Raw genomic sequence first — 18555 nt, forward strand, 5'->3', positions numbered from 1 at the left:
ATAACAAGTATAAGAATAACAAGTATAACAAGTATAAGAATAACAAGTATAAGTATAACAAGTATAAGTATAACAAGTATAAGAATAACAAGAATAACAAGTATAAGTATAACAAGTATAAGAATGACAAGTATAAGTATAACAAGTATAAATATAACAAGTATAAGAATAACTAGTATAACAAGTATAAGAATAACAAGTATAAGTATAACAAGTATAAGAATAACAAGTATAACAAGTATAAGAATAACAAGTATAAGTATAACAAGTATAAGTATAACAAGTATAAGAATAACAAGTATAAGTATAACAAGTATAAGTATAACAAGTATAAGTATAACAAGTATAAGTATAACAAGTATAAGAATAACAAGTATAAGAATAACAAGTATAAGTATAACAAGTATAAGAATAACAAGTATAACAAGTATAACAAGTATAAGTATAACAGGTATAAGTATAACAAGTATAAGAATAACAAGTATAACAAGTATAAGAATAACAAGTATAAGAATAACAAGTATACGAATAACAAGTATAAGAATAACAAGTATAAGTATAACAAGTATAAGAATAACAAGTATAAGTATAACAAGTATAAGAATAACAAGTATAAGAATAACAAGTATAAGAATAACAAGTATAAGAATAACAAGTATAAGAATAACAAGTATAACAAGTATAAGTATAACAGGTATAAGTATAACAAGTATAAGAATAACAAGTATAACAAGTATAAGAATAACAAGTATAAGAATAACAAGTATAAGAATAACAAGTATAAGTATAACAAGTATAAGAATAACAAGTATAACAAGTATAAGTATAACAGGTATAAGTATAACAAGTATAAGAATAACAAGTATAACAAGTATAAGAATAACAAGTATAAGAATAACAAGTATAAGAATAACAAGTATAAGTATAACAAGTATAAGAATAACAAGTATAACAAGTATAAGTATAACAAGTATAAGAATAACAAGTATAACAAGTATAAGAATAACAAGTATAAGAATAACAAGTATAAGTATAACAAGTATAAGAATAACAAGTATAAGTATAACAAGTATAAGTATAACAAGTATAAGAATAACAAGTATAAGAATAACAAGTATAAGTATAACTGTCACGCCATGGCCATAGTTTACTTTGTATGTTTCTATGTTTTGATTGGTCAAGGTGTGATCTGAGTGGGCATTCTATGTTGGATGTCTTGTTTGTCTATTTCTATGTCTGGCCTGATATGGTTCTCAATCAGGGGCAGGTGTTAGTCATTGTCTCTGATTGGGAACCATATTTAGGTAGCCTGGGTTTCACTGTGTGTTTGTGGATGATTGTTCCTGTCTCTGTGTTTTGCACCAGATAGGGCTGTTTTTTTCGTACATTTGTTATTTTGTTAGTTTAATCGTGTATAGTTTCCTTTTTAAATAAAATGAATCACAACTACGCTGCATTTTGGTCCGCTCCTCCTTCCCACAACGAAAGCGGCGTGACGACGTCACCGGCCTTCTAGCCATCGCCGATCCACTTTTCTTTTCCATTTGTTTTGACGTCGTTACGTGACCTGGTTCAAATCCCCCAATTCTAGCCATCGCCGATCCACTTTTTCATTTTTTGTGCATTTGTTTTGTCTTTGTCTTACACACCTGGTTTCAATTCCCCCAATTAATCATCATTATTTAACCCTCTGTTTTCCCCATGGTTTTTGTGCGTGATTGTTTTATGTATGTTCGTGCTATCGTGGGCTCATCTCTGCTGTTACGACATGTTATTGTAATATTTGCTGTCCTGACTGTTACTTGTGACCACTACTCACCTCTGCTGTCCTGACTGCTCTGCACCAGCTACACCCAGACCACTACAGGGACTCATCTCTGCTGTCCTGACTGCTCTGCACCAGCTACACCCAGACCACTACAGGGACTCATCTCTGCTGTCCTGACTGCTCTGCACCAGCTACACCCAGACCACTACAGGGACTCATCTCTGCTGTCCTGACTGCTCTGCACCAGCTCACCCAGACCACTACAGGGACTCATCCAGACCCCAGCCCACTACAGGGACTCACCTCTGCTGTCCTGACTGCTCTGCACCAGCTACACCCAGACCACTACAGGGACTCATCTCTGCTGACCACTGACTGCTCTGCACCAGCTACACCCAGACCACTACAGGGACTCATCTCTGCTGTCCTGACTGCTCTGCAACAGCTACACCCAGACCACTACAGGGACTCATCTCTGCTGTCCTGGCTGCTCTGCACCAGCTACACCCAGACCACTACAGGGACTCACCTCTGCTGTCCTGACTGCTCTGCACCAGCTACACCCAGACCACTACAGGGACTCATCTCTGCTGTCCTGACTGCTCTGCACCAGCTACACCCAGACCACTACAGGGACTCATCTCTGCTGTCCTGTGCCTGCACCAGCTCCACCCAGACCACTACAGGGACTCATCTCTGCTGTCCTGACTGCTCTGCACCAGCTACACCCAGACCACTACAGGGACTCATCTCTGCTGTCCTGACTGCTCTGCACCAGCTACACCCAGACCACTACAGGGACTCATCTCTGCTGTCCTGACTGCTCTGCACCAGCCACACCCAGACCACTACAGGGACAGTAAAATATGTAACACTCTGGTAAGTAAAAAGACCTTTTGCGACCAGAATAAAACTGATGCATTTTCAGCCAGGTGTCGCCCAGTGGGCGAATGTTAAACATTACAATCCTAATCCAGAAGAACGGATCTAATTCTCCACTAGACAGGATGTGAAACACCATCATAGTGTTTAGAGGCTGTAGAGGAAACACCATCATAGTGTTTAGAGGCTGTAGAGGAAACACCATCATAGTGTTTAGAGGCTGTAGAGGAAACACCATCATAGTGTTTAGAGGCTGTAGAGAGGGAAACACCATCATAGTGTTTAGAGGCTATAGAGGGGGGAAACACCATCATAGTGTTTAGAGGCTATAGAGGAAACACCATCATAGTGTTTAGAGGCTATAGAGGGGAAACACCATCATAGTGTTTAGAGGCTGTAGAGGGGGAACACCATCATAGTGTTTAGAGGCTATAGAGGGGGGAACACCATCATAGTGTTTAGAGAGTGTAGAGGTAACACCATCATAGTGTTTAGAGGCTGTAGAGGAAACACCATCATAGTGTTTAGAGGCTGTAGAGGGGGGGAAACACCATCATAGTGTTTAGAGGCTGTAGAGATAACACCATCATAGTGTTTAGAGGCTGTAGAGGAAACACCATCATAGTGTTTAGAGGCTGTAGAGGAAACACCATCATAGTGTTTAGAGTATGTAGAGAGAGGAAACACCATCATAGTGTTTAGAGGCTGTAGAGATAACACCATCATAGTGTTTAGAGGCTGTAGAGGTAACACCATCATAGTGTTTAGAGGATGTAGAGGGGGGGGAACACCATCATAGTGTTTAGAGGATGTAGAGGGGGGACACCATCATAGTGTTTAGAGGCTGTAGAGGAAACACCATCATAGTGTTTAGAGGCTATAGAGGAAACACCATCATAGTGTTTAGAGGCTATAGAGGGGAAACAGCATCATAGTGTTTAGAGACTGTAGAGGGGGAACACCATCATAGTGTTTAGAGACTGTAGAGGGGGAAACACCATCATAGTGTTTAGAGACTGTAGAGGGGGGAACACCATCATAGTGTTTAGAGGCTATAGAGGAAACACCATCATAGTGTTTAGAGGCTATAGAGGAAACACCATCATAGTGTTTAGAGACTGTAGAGGGGGAACACCATCATAGTGTTTAGAGGCTGTAGAGGGGGAACACCATCATAGTGTTTAGAGGCTGTAGAGGGGGAACACCATCATAGTGTTTAGAGACTGTAGAGGGGGAACACCATCATAGTGTTTAGAGGCTGTAGAGGGGGAACACCATCATAGTGTTTAGAGGCTGTAGAGGAAACACCATCATAGTGTTTAGAGGCTATAGAGGAAACACCATCATAGTGTTTAGAGACTGTAGAGGGGGAACACCATCATAGTGTTTAGAGACTGTAGAGGGGGGAAACACCATCATAGTGTTTAGAGGCTATAGAGGAAACACCATCATAGTGTTTAGAGGCTATAGAGGAAACACCATCATAGTGTTTAGAGACTGTAGAGGGGGAACACCATCATAGTGTTTAGAGGCTGTAGAGGGGGGGAACACCATCATAGTGTTTAGAGGCTGTAGAGGGGGAACACCATCATAGTGTTTAGAGACTGTAGAGGGGGAACACCATCATAGTGTTTAGAGGCTGTAGAGGGGGGGAACACCATCATAGTGTTTAGAGGCTGTAGAGGGGGAACACCATCATAGTGTTTAGAGGCTGTAGAGAGAGGAAACACCATCATAGTGTTTAGAGGCTGTAGAGGTGGGAACACCATCATAGTGTTTAGAGGCTGTAGAGGGGGGGAACACCATCATAGTGTTTAGAGGCTGTAGAGGTAACACCATCATAGTGTTTAGAGGCTGTAGAGGGGGAACACCATCATAGTGTTTAGAGACTTTAGAGGGGGAACACCATCATAGTGTTTAGAGGCTGTAGAGGGGGGGAACACCATCATAGTGTTTAGAGGCTGTAGAGGACACAATCATAGTGTTTAGAGGCTATAGAGGAAACACCATCATAGTGTTTAGAGACTGTAGAGGGGGGGAACACCATCATAGTGTTTAGAGACTGTAGAGGGGGGAACACCATCATAGTGTTTAGAGGCTATAGAGGAAACACCATCATAGTGTTTAGAGACTGTAGAGGGGGAACACCATCATAGTGTTTAGAGACTGTAGAGGGGGAACACCATCATAGTGTTTAGAGGCTATAGAGGGGGAACACCATCATAGTGTTTAGAGGCTGTAGAGAAAACACCATCATAGTGTTTAGAGGCTGTAGAGGGGGAAACCATCATAGTGTTTAGAGGCTATAGAGGGGGGAACACCATCATAGTGTTTAGAGGCTATAGAGGGGGGAACACCATCAGTGTTTAGAGGCTGTAGAGGGGGGAAACACCATCATAGTGTTTAGAGGCTGTAGAAACATTGGTCAACACCATCATAGTGTTTAGAGGCTATTTCTTCAACACCATCATAGTGTTTAGAGGCTATAGAGGAAACACCATCATAGTGTTTAGAGGCTATAGAAAACACCATCATAGTGTTTAGAGACTGTAACTCACCATCATAGTGTTTAGAGGCTGTAGAGGGGGGGAACACCATCATAGTGTTTAGAGGCTGTAGAGGGGGAACACCATCATAGTGTTTAGAGGCTGTAGAGGGGGAACACCATCATAGTGTTTAGAGGCTGTAGAGGGGGCACCATCATAGTGTTTAGAGGCTATAGAGGGGGAACACCATCAGTGTTTAGAGGCTGTAGAGAGAGGAAACACCATCATAGTGTTTAGAGGCTGTAGAGGGGGAACACCATCATAGTGTTTAGAGGCTATAGAGGGGGAACACCATCATAGTGTTTAGAGGCTATAGAGGGGGAACACCATCATAGTGTCTGAACAGTGAGCCGACCATCGCTACTGCTTCTGTTAGAGGCTGTAGAGGGGGAAACACCATCAGTGTTTAGAGGCTGTAGAGGGGGAAACGTCCATCATAGTGTTTAGAGGCTGAGAGGGGGAAACACCATCATAGTGTTTAGAGGCTATAGAGGGGGGAACACCATCATAGTGTTTAGAGGCTGTAGTGGGTGGGAACACCATCATAGTGTTTAGAGGCTGTGAGGAAACACCATCATAGTGTTTCGCTGAGAGTAACACCATCATAGTGTTTAGAGGACTGTAGAGGGGAAACACCATCAGTGTCTTAGAGGCTGTAGAGGGGGGGGGAACATCAGTAATTAGGCTGTAGAGGGGGAAACACCATCATAGTGTTTAGAGGCTGTAGAGGGGGGAAACATCATCATAGTGTTTAGAGGCTATGAGGGGGAACACCATCAGTGTTTAGAGGCTGTAGAGGGGAAACACCATCATAGTGTTTAGAGGCTGTAGAGGGGGAAACACCATCATAGTGTTTAGAGGCTATAGAGGGGGAAACACCATCATAGTGTTTAGAGGCTATAGAGGGGGAAACACCATCATAGTGTTTAGAGGCTGTAGAGGGGAAACACCATCATAGTGTTTAGAGGCTGTAGAGGGGGAAACACCATCATAGTGTTTAGAGGCTAGAGAGGGGAAACACCATCATAGTGTTTAGAGGCTGTAGAGAGAGGAAACACCATCATAGTGTTTAGAGGCTGTAGAGAGAAACACCATCATAGTGTTTAGAAGGCTGTAGAGAGAGGTAACACCATCATAGTGTTTAGAGGCTGTAGAGAGAGGAAACACCATCAGTGTTTAGAGGCTCTAGGAGGGGAAACACCATCATAGTGTTTAGAGTCTGTAGAGAGAGGTAACACCATCATAGTGTTTAGAGACTGTAGAGAGAGGACACACCATCAGTGTTTAGAGGCTGTAGAGGTAACACCATCATAGTGTTTAGAGGCTGTAGAGAGAGGTAACACCATCATAGTGTTTAGAGGCTGTAGAGAGGAAACACCATCATAGTGTTTAGAAGGCTGTAGAGAGGGGAAACACCATCATAGTGTTTAGAGGCTGTAGAGAGAGGAAACACCATCAGTGTTTAGAGGCTGTAGAGAGAGGTAACACCATCATAGTGTTTAGAGGCTGTAGAGGAAACACCATCAGTGTTTAGAGGCTGTAGAGGAAACACCACCTAAAGAGAAGGAATGCTCATCTACACTAAACACAAGTCAAAACAACCAGTTCCTGTTGTGATCACAGTTCCTGGCAAGGTGAGTCAGTGCTGTTACAACACACGTGATGTTTTAAAACGTCTCATGATGATGTTTCAAACTCCAGCAACGTTCATGGTTTCTCTCCTTCACGTTGGTGACATATCAGTTGCCATGAGTTGTTGGTGTTACTGAGCACTTCATTTTAACGTTGTAATAAATAACATGTTTAATTGGTTTCGGGGGCACCGACATACATATATATATATATTAGATAAACATTACAGATATTTTGCTGAGACAAGAGGCGCCATTTCAGTTACAATCTGTATTTTAAAATATTTGCCATCATTTGCAGAAAGAAATGAGAGGCCCTTATCAATCCCTCACGCGACTAGCGGGTCGATGTCACCGCACCCCACAACACCCTGGACCCGAAACGCAGTTCAAGGAGATGAAACTAGATGGTCGCTTTTCGTATGAACACTGCAAAACATTGGTCAAACTCTGCATGTGTTATGGAGACGTGAAAATAGCAATGAACTTTCTTCACCCTGTATTCGTGTTCATGAATTTAGGATATCTTCACACCATAAGAGTAGGTAAACAAATAACACAACAAAAATGTACACAAACACAGCATGTCAAAACTGAACTCACTCATCGTCCGCTATTTGTTTCCCGTTGATGAGGTTCATGCCAGTCGGAGCGTAGTCCCAGTTGATCTCTTTGATTCCCACGTAATACACCCTCTCCCGTCCCCGTGCTTCTCCCCCCGGCAGCCCAGCGAGCAGCAGCAGCAGTCCCGGGAACAGTGTCCTAAAGCCGACCATCGCTACTGCTTCTGTCCCGTTAGTTGAGCGGGGCTTTTGGTGTGGTCTCGTGGTGTGTGCGTGGTTGGGATTGCTGGATCAAGTGTTCGAGAGGGAGAGACAGAGAGGAAACGTCCACATGAGCGGAGAGCCGCGAAACACAGACACAGATATGAGACTCCGCTTGGGAAAGAGAACAGTCCCGCTATTCAGCTGAGTGTGTGTGTGACTCTGGCGCCGGAGCCCTCTCTGTCTGCTGATAGTTGATAGGCTACGGGACCTTGGAGGACAGTCTGGTCTCATAGATTAGACGTAACATAGTAATTATATCCGGGTCTGAATTTACTATGATATGTTAGGTTTGGTACATAAAACAGAAGTTTACGATGTGTATTATTTATTTTACCACCACTCAACAGTTGAAATCCATAATCTAACCACGTCAAACATGAGAAAGTGGATCGCGGCAAATGTTTTACTTTTAAACTCGGACAAAACAGAGATGCTTGTTCTAGGTCCCAAGAAACAAAGAGATTCTCTGTTGAATCTGACAATTAATCTTGGTTGTACAGTCGTCTCAAATAAAACTGTGAAGGACCTCGGCGTTACTCTGGACCCTGATCTCTCTTTTGACAAACATATTAAGACTGTTTCAAGGACAGCTTTTTCCATCTTCGTAACGTTGAACAAAAAACATAAACTAGTCTAAAAACGATGCAGAAAAATGTATCCGTGCTTTTGTTACTTCGAGGTTAGACTACTGCAATGCTCTACTCTCCGGCTACTCGGATAAAGCACTAAATAAACTGCATTTAGTGCTAAATACGGCTGCTAGAATCTTGACTAGAACCAAAACAATTTGATCATATTACTCCAGTGCTAGCCTCCCTACACTGGCTTCCTGTTAAGGCAAGGGCTGATTTCAAGGTTTTACTGCTACCCTACAAAGCATTACATGGGCTTGCTCCTACCTATCTCTCTGATTTGGTCCTGCCGTACATACCTACACGTACGCTACGGTCACCAAACACAGGCCTCCTAACTGTCCCTAGAATTTCTAAACAAACAGCTGGAAGCAGGGCTTTCTCCTATAGAGCTACATTTTTATGGAATAGTCTGCCTGTCTATGTGAGAAACGCAGAGACGCAGTCTCGGTCTCAACCTTTAAGTCTTTACTGAAGACTCATCTCTTCAGTGGGTCATATGATTGAGTGAAGTCTGGCCCAGGAGTGGGAAGGTGAACGGAAAGGCTCTGGAGCGAAACCCCCATTGCTGTCTCTGCCTGGCCGGTTCCCCTCTTTTCACTGGGATTCTCTGCCTCTAACCCTATTACAGGGGCTGAGTCACTGGCTTACTGATGCTCTTCCATGCCGTCCCTAGGAGGGGTGCATCACGTCCTGACAAGCTTTTTTAGTGCTATACTCAACGTGAGTGGGTTGAGTCATTGACGTGATCTTCCTGCCCGGTCTTCAAGCTGATGTCACAAAGTGCTGTACAGAAACCCAGCCTAAAACCCCAAACAGCAAGCAATGCAGGTGTAGAAGCACAGTGGCTAGGAAGAACTCCCTAGAAAGGCCAAAACCTAGGAAGAAACCTAGAGAGGAACCAGGCTATGAGGGGTGGCCAGGCTGTGCCGGGGGGGGGGGGGCTAAACTCCACTTTGTCTCAGGGTAGTAAGTTAGTGGTCTGTTTATATCCCTCAAGCGGTGTGTGGCTGTGCTTTGGCAAAGTGAGTGGGGTTATATCCTGCCTGATTGGCCCTGTCCAAGGGTATCGTCGGACGAGGCCACAGTGTCCCTTGACCCCCATTTTAGCCTATTTATGCTGCAATCGTCTATGTGTCGGGGGGCTAGGGTCAGTCTGTTATATCTGGTGTATTTCTCCTGTCTTATCTGGTGTCCTGTGTAAATGTAAGTGTGCTCCTAATTATCTCTCTCTCTCCTTCTCTCCCTCCCTTCCCGGAGGACCTAAGTCCTAGGACCATGCCTCAGGACTACCAGTCCACCTAGCCGTGCTGCTGCTCCAGTTTCAACTGTTCTGCCTGCGGCTATGGAACCCTGACCTGTTCACCTGGTCGTGCTGCTGCTCCAGTTTCAACTGTTCTGCCTGTGGCTATGGAACCCTGACCTGTTCACTGGACGTGCTACCTTGTCCACGACCTGCTGTTTTTGACTCTCTCTCTCTTTCTCTACCGCACCTGCTGTCTCGACCTCTGAATGCCAACTGACATTTACTCCTCCTGTTGCTCTACAACCACAATATGTAAAATAAATCAATAAATAAATCATGCCTCTGTATTGAAAATAGGAGAAAGATTGTTCACACAACGCTTCTCCCTGTATGTTGGTGATATTGTTTACATGCATGCGGCCCCAACCTCTGTTTTTAAAACCCTTGGACCATTCAGCAATACGTTTTATCACAGGGGACTTCTTTAGGACTCATCATTGTGGGATGGACCTCTCTGTCTGTAAGAAGAGAGCCGAGTTCCCTTTTAGTTCATTTACAAAGCTGACAAACTCCCTTCGCATGTAACTTCATTCATTAAGTTAAGAATCATAGTTAACCAGATTGTCTGGTCAATTAAACCACAGTTTCTCTCAAATAAAATGATGATTAAAAGCATCACTTGTCCCATTCTTCTCAGTTACGATGCCAGAGTCCAGATAGGCAGGGAAAAAGAGGAATTTGTACTCTTCAATGCATTTAATGTTTTCCAAAGGTTAGAAGGATCACCAGCAGAGTCAGAGATTAAAAAGTAGCTTGATTTCGTTTTCTTATTGTACATCTGTTTCTCTATAGTCTGAAAGATTGCGAGTCCACTCCAGAGTCAGTTTTCTTTGCTTTGGCCTAGGCCTGATTTCACATCTGAATGAGTAATGGGTAAAGAGTTTGGGGGTATATATTTGATAATTGAGGGACGACTCTACTCCTAAAAGCTACTACTGTTTTTTGTAGTTTATTTTCTGCTGAAAGGTTCAACAGCAGATTTTACTTGATGGTCTCGTTAAAAACAAGTCTATATTTTATTTCATTGAATGCAAGGGGTTTAAAAGGGTTTAAAAGACAATGTGAATCTGAAAACTATTTTTCTATTTTGAAAAGAGCAAAAAAAGCCCATTGATATGATTCATATACAAGAAACTCATTCGTGTGACGCTGGTCCCACCTTCTGGTCAAACCAGTGTTCAGTCGTGACTCCAACCGGTCTGGAGGTGTGGCCATATGAATCCCTGGAGGTGTGGCCATATGTTTCAACCCAATCCCTGGGAAGATACATTCAAAGCTGATTGGCTGCTGGATTAACTGTTGAAGGATTCGTTTATATTTTGTTGAATATTTATGGATACAATAATAGTAACTCAAACAAACTGTTATTGAAAGTGGCTGATGTTATTTCTGAAAATAAGAATCTTTATCAGAGTTTATTTTGATTGGTGGGGATTTTAATTTGACACCTGACGACTGGCTTGATAGCAGTCCTTTTAAATATAGTAAATAGAATTTAATAATAAAAATAAAATAAACCATACTTGATTTCACTAATTCAAATGCTCTTATAGATGTTTGAAGGGACAAGAATCCAGTAATTAGAGAAGAGTCCAGAACAGATTTCTGGTTAGCAACACCTGAAATGATAAGATAAACTCAGCAAAAAAAAGAAATGTCCTCTCACTGTCAACTGCGTTTATTTTCAGCCAACATAACATGTGTACATATTTTTTAATGATCATAACAAGATTCAATAACTGAGACATAAACTGAACAAGTTCCACAGACATGTGACTAACAGAAATGGAATAATGTGTCCCTGAACAAAGGGGGGGGGGTTCAAAATCAAAAGTGACAGTCAGTATCTGGTGTGGCCACCAGCTGCATTAAGTACTGCAGTGTATCTCCTCCTCATGGAATGCACTAGAAATGACAGTTCTTGCTGTGAGATGTTACCCCACTCTACCACCAAGGCACCTGCAAGTTCCCGGACATTTCTGGAGGGAATGGCACGAGCCCTCACCCTCCGATCCAACAGGTCCCAGATGTGGGATTGAGACAATGGGATTGAGATCCGGGCTCTTTGCTGGCCATGACAGAACACTGACATTCCTGTCTTGCAGGAAATCACACACAGAACGAGCAGTATGGCTGGTGGCATTGTCATGCTGGAGGGTCATGTCAGGATGAGCCTGCAGGAAGGGTACCACATGAGGGAGGAGGATGTCTTCCCTGTAACACAGTGTTGAGATTGCCTGCAATGACAACAAGCTCAGTCTGATGATGCTGTGACACATCACCCCAGACCATGACGGACCCTCCACCTCCAAACCGATCCCGCTCCAGGGTACAGGCCTCGGTGTAACACTCATTCCTTCGACGATAAACGCAAATCCGACCATCACCCCTGGTGAGACAAAACCGCGACTCATCAGTGAAGAGCACTTTTTGCCAGTCCTGTCTGGTCTAGCAACGGTGGGTTTGTGCCCATAGGTGACGTTGTTGCTGGTGATGTCTGGTGAGGACCTGCCTTACAACAGGCCTACAAGCCCCCAGTCCAGCCTCTCTCAGCCTATTGTGGACAGTCTGAGCACTGATGGAGGGATTGTGCGTTCCTGGTGTAACTCAGGCAGTTGTTGTTGCCATCCTGTACCTGTCCCTCAGGTGTGATGTTCGGATGTACTGATCCTGTGCAGGTGTTGTTACACGTGGTCTGCCACTGCGAGGACGATCAGCTGTCCGTCCTGTCTCCCTGTAGCGCTGTCTTAGGTGTCTCACAGTACGGACATTGCAATTTATAGCCCTGGCCACATCTGCAGTCCTCATGTCTCCTTGTAGCATGCCTAAGGTACATTCACGCAGATTAGCAGGGACCCTGGGCATCTTTCTTTTGGTGTTTTTCAGAGTCAGTAAAAAGGTCTCTTTAGTGTCCTATGTTTTCATAACTGGGACCTTAATTGCCTACCGTCTGTAAGCTGTTAGTGTCTTAACGACCGTTCCACAGGTGCATGTTCATTAATTGTTTATGGGTCATTGAACAAGCATGGGAAACAGTGTTTAAACCCTTTACAATGAAGATCTGTGAAGTTATTTGGATTTTTACAAAATATCTTTGAAAGACGGGGTCCTGGAAATGGGACGTTTCGCTGAGTTTACTACCTCTTCTACCTCCTTCTCTTCTGTCTGATGTATCAATAGTGTTCCTTTGACAGATCATTGTCTGATACAGCTTGTCTTGAAACCAGAAGTTAGGACTAAAAATACTTCAATGCAGAATTATGAAGATTATGGGAAACGCTATTAAAGATGTAATGCTGAACATTACGAATGATACAAATATAACTATAGTAGTAGATGGGAAATACTTTACATTGAAAGTTTGCGAAGATAGTCCATCCACCTGACAGGTGTGGTATATCAAGAAGCTGATTAAACCGCATGATCATTACACACGTGCACCTTGTGCTGGGGACAATACAAGGCCACTCTAAAGTGTGCAGTTTTGTCACACAACACAATACCACAAATGTTTCAACGTTTTGAAGGAGCATGCAAATTGACATGCTGACTGCAGGAATGTCCATCAGAGCTATTGCCAGATAATTGAATGTTCATTTCTCTACCATAAGCCACCTCCAACTTCGTTTTAGAGAATTTGGCAGTACCTCCAACCGGCTTCACAACCGCAGACCACGTGTAACCACACCAGCCCAGGACCTCCACATCCGGCTTCTTCACCTGCAGGATTGTCTGAGACCAGCCATCCGAACAGCTGATGAAACTGTGGGTTTTCACAACTGAAGAATTTCTGCACAAACTGTCAGAAACCGTCTCAGGGAAGCTCATCTGCATGATGGTTATCCTCACCAGGGTCTTGACCTGACTGCAGTTTGATATCGTAACCAACTTTAGTGGACAGATGCTCACCTTCGATGGCCACCGACATGCAGGAGAAGTGTGCTCTTCACGGATTAATCGTGGTTTCAACTGTACCGGGCAGATGGCAGACAGCATGTATGGCATTGTGTGGGCGAGCGGTTTGCTGATGTCAGTGTTGTGAACAGAGTACCCCATGGTGGCTCATGTGCAGGCATAAGCTACAGACAATGAACACAATTGCATTTTATCTATGGCAATTTGAATGCACAGAGATACCCTGACGAGATCCTGAGGCACAATGTTGTGCCATTCATCCAGCGCCATCACCTCATGTTTCAGCATGATAGGAATGTTGCCCCACTCCCCTCCAATGTTGTGTGAAGTTGCTGGATATTGGCGGGAACTTGAGCACACTGTTGTACATGTTGATCCAGAGCATCCCAAACATGCTCAATGGATGACATGTCTGGTGAGTATGCAGGCCATGGAATAACTGGGACATTTTCAGCTTCCAGCAATTGTGTACATATCCTTGTGACATGGGGCCACAATTAACAGCCTGATCAACTCTATGCGAAGCACATCAGACTGGTTTTCTGATCCACACACCTACGTTTTTATTAAATACTGCTTGCCAGCAGCATACCACCATGCATACCACTGCTGGCTTGCTTCTGAAACTAAGCAGGGTTGGTCCTGGTCAGTCCCTGGATGGGAGACCAGATCCTGCTGGAAGTGGTGTTGGAGGGCCAGTAGGAGGCACTCTTTCCTCTGGTCTAAAAAATATCCCAATACCCCAGGGCAGTGATTAGGGACACTGCCCTGTGTAGGGTGCCGTCTTTTGATTTGGACCCTGGGTGTCCTGACTCTCTGAGGTCATTAAAGATCCCATGGCACTTATCATAAGAGTAGGGGTGTTAACCCCAGTGTCCTGACTAAATTCCCAATCTGGCCCTCAAACCATCATGGTCACCTAATAATCCCCAGTTTACAATTGGCTCATTCATCCCTCTCCTCTCCCCTGTAACTATTCTCCAAATCCAATTTTATTTGTCACATACACATGGTTAGCAGATGTTAATGTGAGTGTAGCGAAAGGTTGTTGCTGCAAATGAGAACATGTTCTCAGTCAATTTACCTGGAAAAATAACGGATTAATAAATAAAAATGAAGCTATCTGTGACGAACAGATATCAGTATTCCCAGTCATGTGAAATTCATAGATTTATAATTTATTAATTTATTTCAATAGACTGATTTCCTTTCCTTATGAACTGTACATCTTTGAAATTGTTGCATGTTAGAAATTATATTTTTGTTCAGCATAAAACTATGAATAGGCAAAAGAGAGAATTTGAGGTGAAGTTGGTGAAGGACATTAGTGAAGTTGGTGCAGGACATTAGTGAAGTTGGTGCTGGTATTTAGTGAAGTTGGTGCAGGACATTAGTGAAGTTGGTGCTGGTATTTAGTGAATACTAAAAATAGGACAGTAATATCTAATTTAACAGTTTACCGTCCGAGTCAGATAATTTATAGCTTCAAAAAGCACATGGTGCCATGTAAGATTTGGAGCTAGATGGATAGAGGAAGGGAAGAAACTCATGTTGCTTTAGTGGTTTAGAAGAGACAGGCGAGAATTCACATGATGATGTTGAATATACAGATCCTAGATTGATCTCTGAAGAAGTAGAACTAGTAGAAATGATTTTACACCAAACTGTATTCGTTTATATATTATATTTATATTATTTGCACTTTTGAGGAATCGTTTCCCTTTCTTGAAAGCATAAAACCACATATCCCCAATGTAAAGTTAGCATTTAAAGAGACATGTGACTCTGAAATCAGCATGAAAGAACTTGACATTAAGGAAATATCATTAGAGAAAGCACTAGGACAAGATGGATTGACAACTCATTTTGGGAAGATATAAAAAAATATTGAGCGCCCTAAAATAAATGTATAGAGGATAATGGTCTAATGCTCTGAAACAAGTTTTATAGCTGGCCTCCTGATGCTCCCCCCTCTCATTTGGGGTGGAAAGACATTACAATGCTTGTAAAGTAGTTTTATAGCTGGCCTCCTGGGACCAGCAGCAACCCCCGACCCTGGGCCACACAGCAACCCCCGACCCTGGGCCACACAACAACCCCCGACCCTGGGCCACACAGCAACCCCCGACGCTGGGCCAAACAGCAACCCCCGACCCTGGGCCACACAGCAACCCCCGACGCTGGGCCAAACAGCAACCCCCGACCCTGGGCCACACAGCAACCCTCGACCCTGGGCCAAACAGCAACCCCCGACCCTGGGCCACACAGCAACCCCCGACGCTGGGCCAAACAGCAACCCCCGACCCTGGGCCACACAGCAACCCCGACCCTGGGCCAAACAACAACCCCGACCCTGGGCCACAAACAACCCCGACCCTGGGCCACACAACAACCCCGACCCTGGGCCACACAACAACCCCCGACGCTGGGCCAAACAACAACCCCGACCCTGGGCCACACAACAACCCCGACCCTGGGCCAAACAGCAACCCCCGACCCTGGGCCAAACAGCAACCCACGACGCTGGGCCACACAACAACCCCGACCCTGGGCCACACAACAACCCCCGACCCTGGGCCACACAACAACCCCCGACCCTGGGCCACACAACAACCCCCGACCCTGGGCCACACAACAACCCCCGACCCTGGGCCACACAACAACCCCCGACCCTGGGCCACACAGCAACCCCGACCCTGGGCCACACAACAACCCCCGACCCTGGACCACACAACAACCCCCTACCCTGGGCCAAACAGCAACCCCGACCCTGGGCCACACAGCAACCCCGAACCCCCACACCCCCCGACCCTGGGCCACACAGCAACCCCCGACCCTGGGCCACACAGCAACCCCGACCCTGGGCCACACAGCAACCCCCGACCCTGGGCCAACAGCAACCCCCGACCCTGGGCCACACAGCAACCCCGACCCTGGGCCACACAACAACCCCCGACCCTGGGCCACACAGCAACCCCCGACCCTGGGCCACACAGCAACCCCCGACCCTGGGCCACACAGCAACCCCCGACCCTGGGCCACACAACAACCCCCGACCCTGGGCCACACAACAACCCCCGACCCTGGGCCACACAGCAACCCCCGACCCTGGGCCACACAGCAACCCCGACCCTGGGCCACACAACAACCCCCGACCCTGGGCCACACAACAACCCCCGACCCTGGGCCACACAGCAACCCCCGACCCTGGGCCACACAGCAACCCCCGACCCTGGGCCACACAGCAACCCCCGACCCTGGGCCAAACAGCAACACCCGACCCCCCTGGGCCACACAGCAACCCCCGACCCTGGGCAACACAGCAACCCCCCGACCCTGGGCCACACAGCAACCCCCCCCCTGGGCCACACAGCAACCCCCGACCCTGGGCCACACAGCAACCCCGACCCTGGGCCACACAGCAACCCCGACCCTGGGCCACACAACAACCCCCCGACCCTGGGCCACACAACAACCCCCCGACCCTGGGCCACACAGCAACCCCCCCGACCCTGGGCCACACAGCAACCCCCGACCCCCCGACGCCTGGGCCACACAACAACCCCCCGACCCTGGGCCACACAGCAACCCCGACCCTGGGCCACACAACAACCCCGACCCTGGGCCACACAGCAACCCCCGACCCTGGGCCACACAGCAACCCCGACGCTGGGCCACACAACAACCCCCGACCCTGGGCCACACAACAACCCCGACGCTGGGCCACACAACAACCCCGACCCTGGGCCACACAACAACCCCCGACCCTGGACCACACAACAACCCCGACCCTGGGCCACACAGCAACCCCCGACCCTGGGCCACACAACAACCCCCGACCCTGGGCCACACAACAACCCCCGACCCTGGGCCACACAGCAACCCCCGACGCTGGGCCACACAGCAACCCCCGACCCCCCTGGACCACACAGCAACCCCCGACCCCCCTGGACCACACAGCAACCCCCGACCCCCCTGGGCCAAACAGCATCCTGGATGCCTTCAGAAAGCAGCCTCTTAATGGCATCCCTTTCAGATTTGGATCTCGCGTCAGACCCAGCTTCTGGACGTTGCATGCGTTGCCGAGCATCGAAAGCCAGTCCCCCTTTCATAGGCCTCTCATGTCACAGAGATTGTGAAAGACACAACAGGCAGTCATGATGGGTGCCAACCCGCTTGTGTGCACGTCCATCCGTTTCAGTAGACACCACAACCTTCCTTTAGCTGAAGGACTCCACAGTCACCCTGTGGCACTACTGAGTTTCAAAATATATAAGTACTTGTGTTCAGGTGTCAGGTGCCCGTTTTCGGGATAGGCCTTCATCAGGCATGGAAGCAGCGGATTGGTTGGATCACCCTGAACAGCCAAAGGGACTGGAACACCATTGGACGAAAAGGGTCAATAACAGGACATATCTTTATCTAGATATTTCCTGATATCTGACATTCAATTAGATGTAAGGAGTAGAAATGCTCCAGATGTCATTCATTTCCTATAGGGAGCTAGGATATTCTCCGTAATGGGACTGTTTCTACATGTATCCCATTCAAGACCTCAGCAATCTCCCTGCTAACCACAGTACGACAGAGGCTGCAAACTCTTTTAGTTATTAATATAAAGCCTAAATGTGTTGTGATTATAATTTGATTTGATTTATTTGCCAATTTGGATTTTAAATAATCAAAGATGACACAAAAACAGATACACCTAATAATTTATAGTTTAGGTAGGTTGTAGGTAATGTATTAAATATATAAAATAAAATATGCCCATTCATAGCCTACATTTTTGTCACAAACAATTATAATTTGTTTGGGGTTTATTATGGATCCCCATTAGTTCCTGGCAAGGCAGCAGCTACTATTCCTGGGATTTATTATGGATCCCCATTAGTTCCTGCCAAGGCAGCAGCTCCTCTTCCTGGGGTTTATTATGGATCCCCATTAGTTCCTGCCAAGGTAGCAGCTCCTCTTCCTGGGGTTTATTATGGATCCCCATTAGTTCCTGCCAAGGCAGCAGCTACTCTTCCTGGGATTTATTATGGATC

At 45.8% G+C, this 18555-nt stretch overlaps 2 protein-coding genes across 2 annotated transcripts in view; one reads left to right on the forward strand and one right to left on the reverse strand.

Moving 5' to 3' along the window:
- The window catches only part of hephl1b (hephaestin-like 1b), a 96102-nt gene extending 88263 nt beyond the window's left edge, over positions 1–7839 (reverse strand). The window contains 1 exon segment of the mRNA XM_064971064.1: positions 7431–7839. Within this exon segment, the coding sequence (XP_064827136.1) occupies positions 7431–7603 (173 nt within the window). The 5' untranslated portion in view covers positions 7604–7839.
- Positions 7840–13906: 6067 nt separating this feature from the next.
- Positions 13907–17646, forward strand: LOC135543699 (uncharacterized). The gene is made up of 2 exons (XM_064971065.1): positions 13907–13922; positions 15548–17646. Exons 1-2 carry the CDS (start codon positions 13907–13909, stop codon positions 17644–17646), a joined length of 2115 nt encoding a protein of 704 aa, XP_064827137.1.
- The last annotated feature ends 909 nt before the right edge of the window (positions 17647–18555 follow it).

Source organism: Oncorhynchus masou, chromosome 8 (assembly GCF_036934945.1).
Source record: "Oncorhynchus masou masou isolate Uvic2021 chromosome 8, UVic_Omas_1.1, whole genome shotgun sequence".
Taxonomy (NCBI): Eukaryota; Metazoa; Chordata; class Actinopteri; order Salmoniformes; family Salmonidae; genus Oncorhynchus; species Oncorhynchus masou.